Raw genomic sequence first — 1,773 nt, forward strand, 5'->3', positions numbered from 1 at the left:
GTCTTCACATATATTTCCAGCAATGAATTCAGGACAGCTAAAGTGAAAACTAAGCTTAGAACTTGAATTTTCAGATATTATAGATAATTACTGTAATGAAACTAGTAATATAGATTTACAAAGTGATTCAGGTGATGTACAAACTCATTATTATTCTGAATATATACATACTTGGATTACACTCTTCACCCACATTCTCTCTCTCTGATTAACATGCTGTTGCTTTGACTCGTTTGTGAGGGTATTTGGTAGAAGATTTTTGTAAAGTAATTATAGAGCTTTGTAATTTTTGCGTAGTTTCCAATAGTTTTTGATAGTGGTGTGTATGTGTGTGATGTAATACACATGTAAACATAAAGATAACCAAATCTGTACATACATCTTCCTGTGTATTTTTTACTTTTTTATTCCAGTCTTTGTTTATACAACATTATTTTATATTTATGCCTAAATAATCCACCATTACCCACAGGTTTCGAACTGTCTGGTAGCCAGAGTGATCTACATGCATCCATTGAAGCTCTTGGATCATCTGAAAAGGTCAACGTTGCTGACATTGACCCAGAGACTGTTCGCCATGAGCTGCGAGCTCTCATGACACAGATGAACCAAGTAGAACTGGAAAGGGTGAGAGGAATTTAGAGTATACTCTTGATTAATTGAGATTAACAAAAAAAGATTTAAAGGATAACACGTTAATTGAGTTTCTTACTTTATGCCAGGTTCAAGTTTTGTTTAGATTTGATAAAAGTAAAAAAAATGAATTTCCTGCCTTGACTCCTGTTTCTTGAAATTACAGGATGACGCCATGGCTCGTGTGTCGAGTCTTGAACGTCAGCTTTCTGAGCTCCAGGAATCTCACCACAAGTCGGAAACAAGACTAAGAGACGTTACTCGCACCCTCTCAGAGTTAGAGGAGAAGAAGCGCTATGCAGATGACAAACTTAATAAGTCCTTGTCAAATGCCAGCCAGCAGGTGAGATGGAATTAACTTGAATTGAATTTAGGAATATCATTTTTTTATTTTATGAATCTTATGTCTTCTCACTTAACACTTTCTAGAATTAAAATTCCTTCCTGCAATGCTGAAAAAGGTGGTATTATCCCAGCATTTCGGTCAAAACTGCTTGTATATTTTACTCATCATAATTTACTATATCACAGAAGCAGATATCATTTACAGATGTTTGAGGTCATCAAGGGATATAACACAAAAAACAAGTTTTCTTAATCTTTGCGTGTTCTAAACATCAATAAAATGCTTCCAGGAGGACGCTCTTCGACGCAAGGAGAGTGAGATCCGCACCCTGAATGAAGAGCTGAGCAACACAAGGCGTAAGGTCTCTGACCTGGAGCATGACAGGAGCACTCTGGATGTAAGTTTTGAGAATATTATATTGTTTGAGAGTGAATTGTTTTAGGGATGCATATGTGGAGTGTGTATATTTGTCACAATATTCATATTATGATGAAACTTATAATAAAGATATCAGCTGGAGAAAAAGAGTGTCTCACAGTTTTGTGAACCCATAATCTTGTACCCTGTAGGACCGTGTACAGAAACTGAAAAGTGCAGTTGGTCGACTGGAAATTGAAAATGCAGATATCAAGGAAAAGCTGAGGGCTGCAGAACAGCGAGGAACTCTCCTTGAGGACTCAAAGACAAGATTAGAGGCAGATCTCAGTTCTTCAAAGAAGGCCATCAATGAGAAGCAAATGGAAATTGAGGTAAAGAAAATTTGTATATCGGGAAGAATGTATAGATTTCTCCTT

At 36.4% G+C, this 1,773-nt stretch overlaps 1 protein-coding gene across 1 annotated transcript in view; it reads left to right on the forward strand.

Moving 5' to 3' along the window:
* LOC119592824 (rootletin-like) overlaps nt 1-1,773 on the forward strand; it is a 148,678-nt gene that overhangs the window by 129,730 nt on the left and 17,175 nt on the right. The window contains exons 29-32 of the mRNA XM_037941730.1: nt 473-627; nt 800-976; nt 1,269-1,376; nt 1,549-1,728. Coding sequence (XP_037797658.1) covers nt 473-627; nt 800-976; nt 1,269-1,376; nt 1,549-1,728 — 620 coding nt within the window. The remainder of the gene's footprint in view (nt 1-472; nt 628-799; nt 977-1,268; nt 1,377-1,548; nt 1,729-1,773) is intronic.

This window comes from Penaeus monodon, chromosome 31 (assembly GCF_015228065.2).
Source record: "Penaeus monodon isolate SGIC_2016 chromosome 31, NSTDA_Pmon_1, whole genome shotgun sequence".
In the NCBI taxonomy this organism is placed as follows: Eukaryota; Metazoa; Arthropoda; class Malacostraca; order Decapoda; family Penaeidae; genus Penaeus; species Penaeus monodon.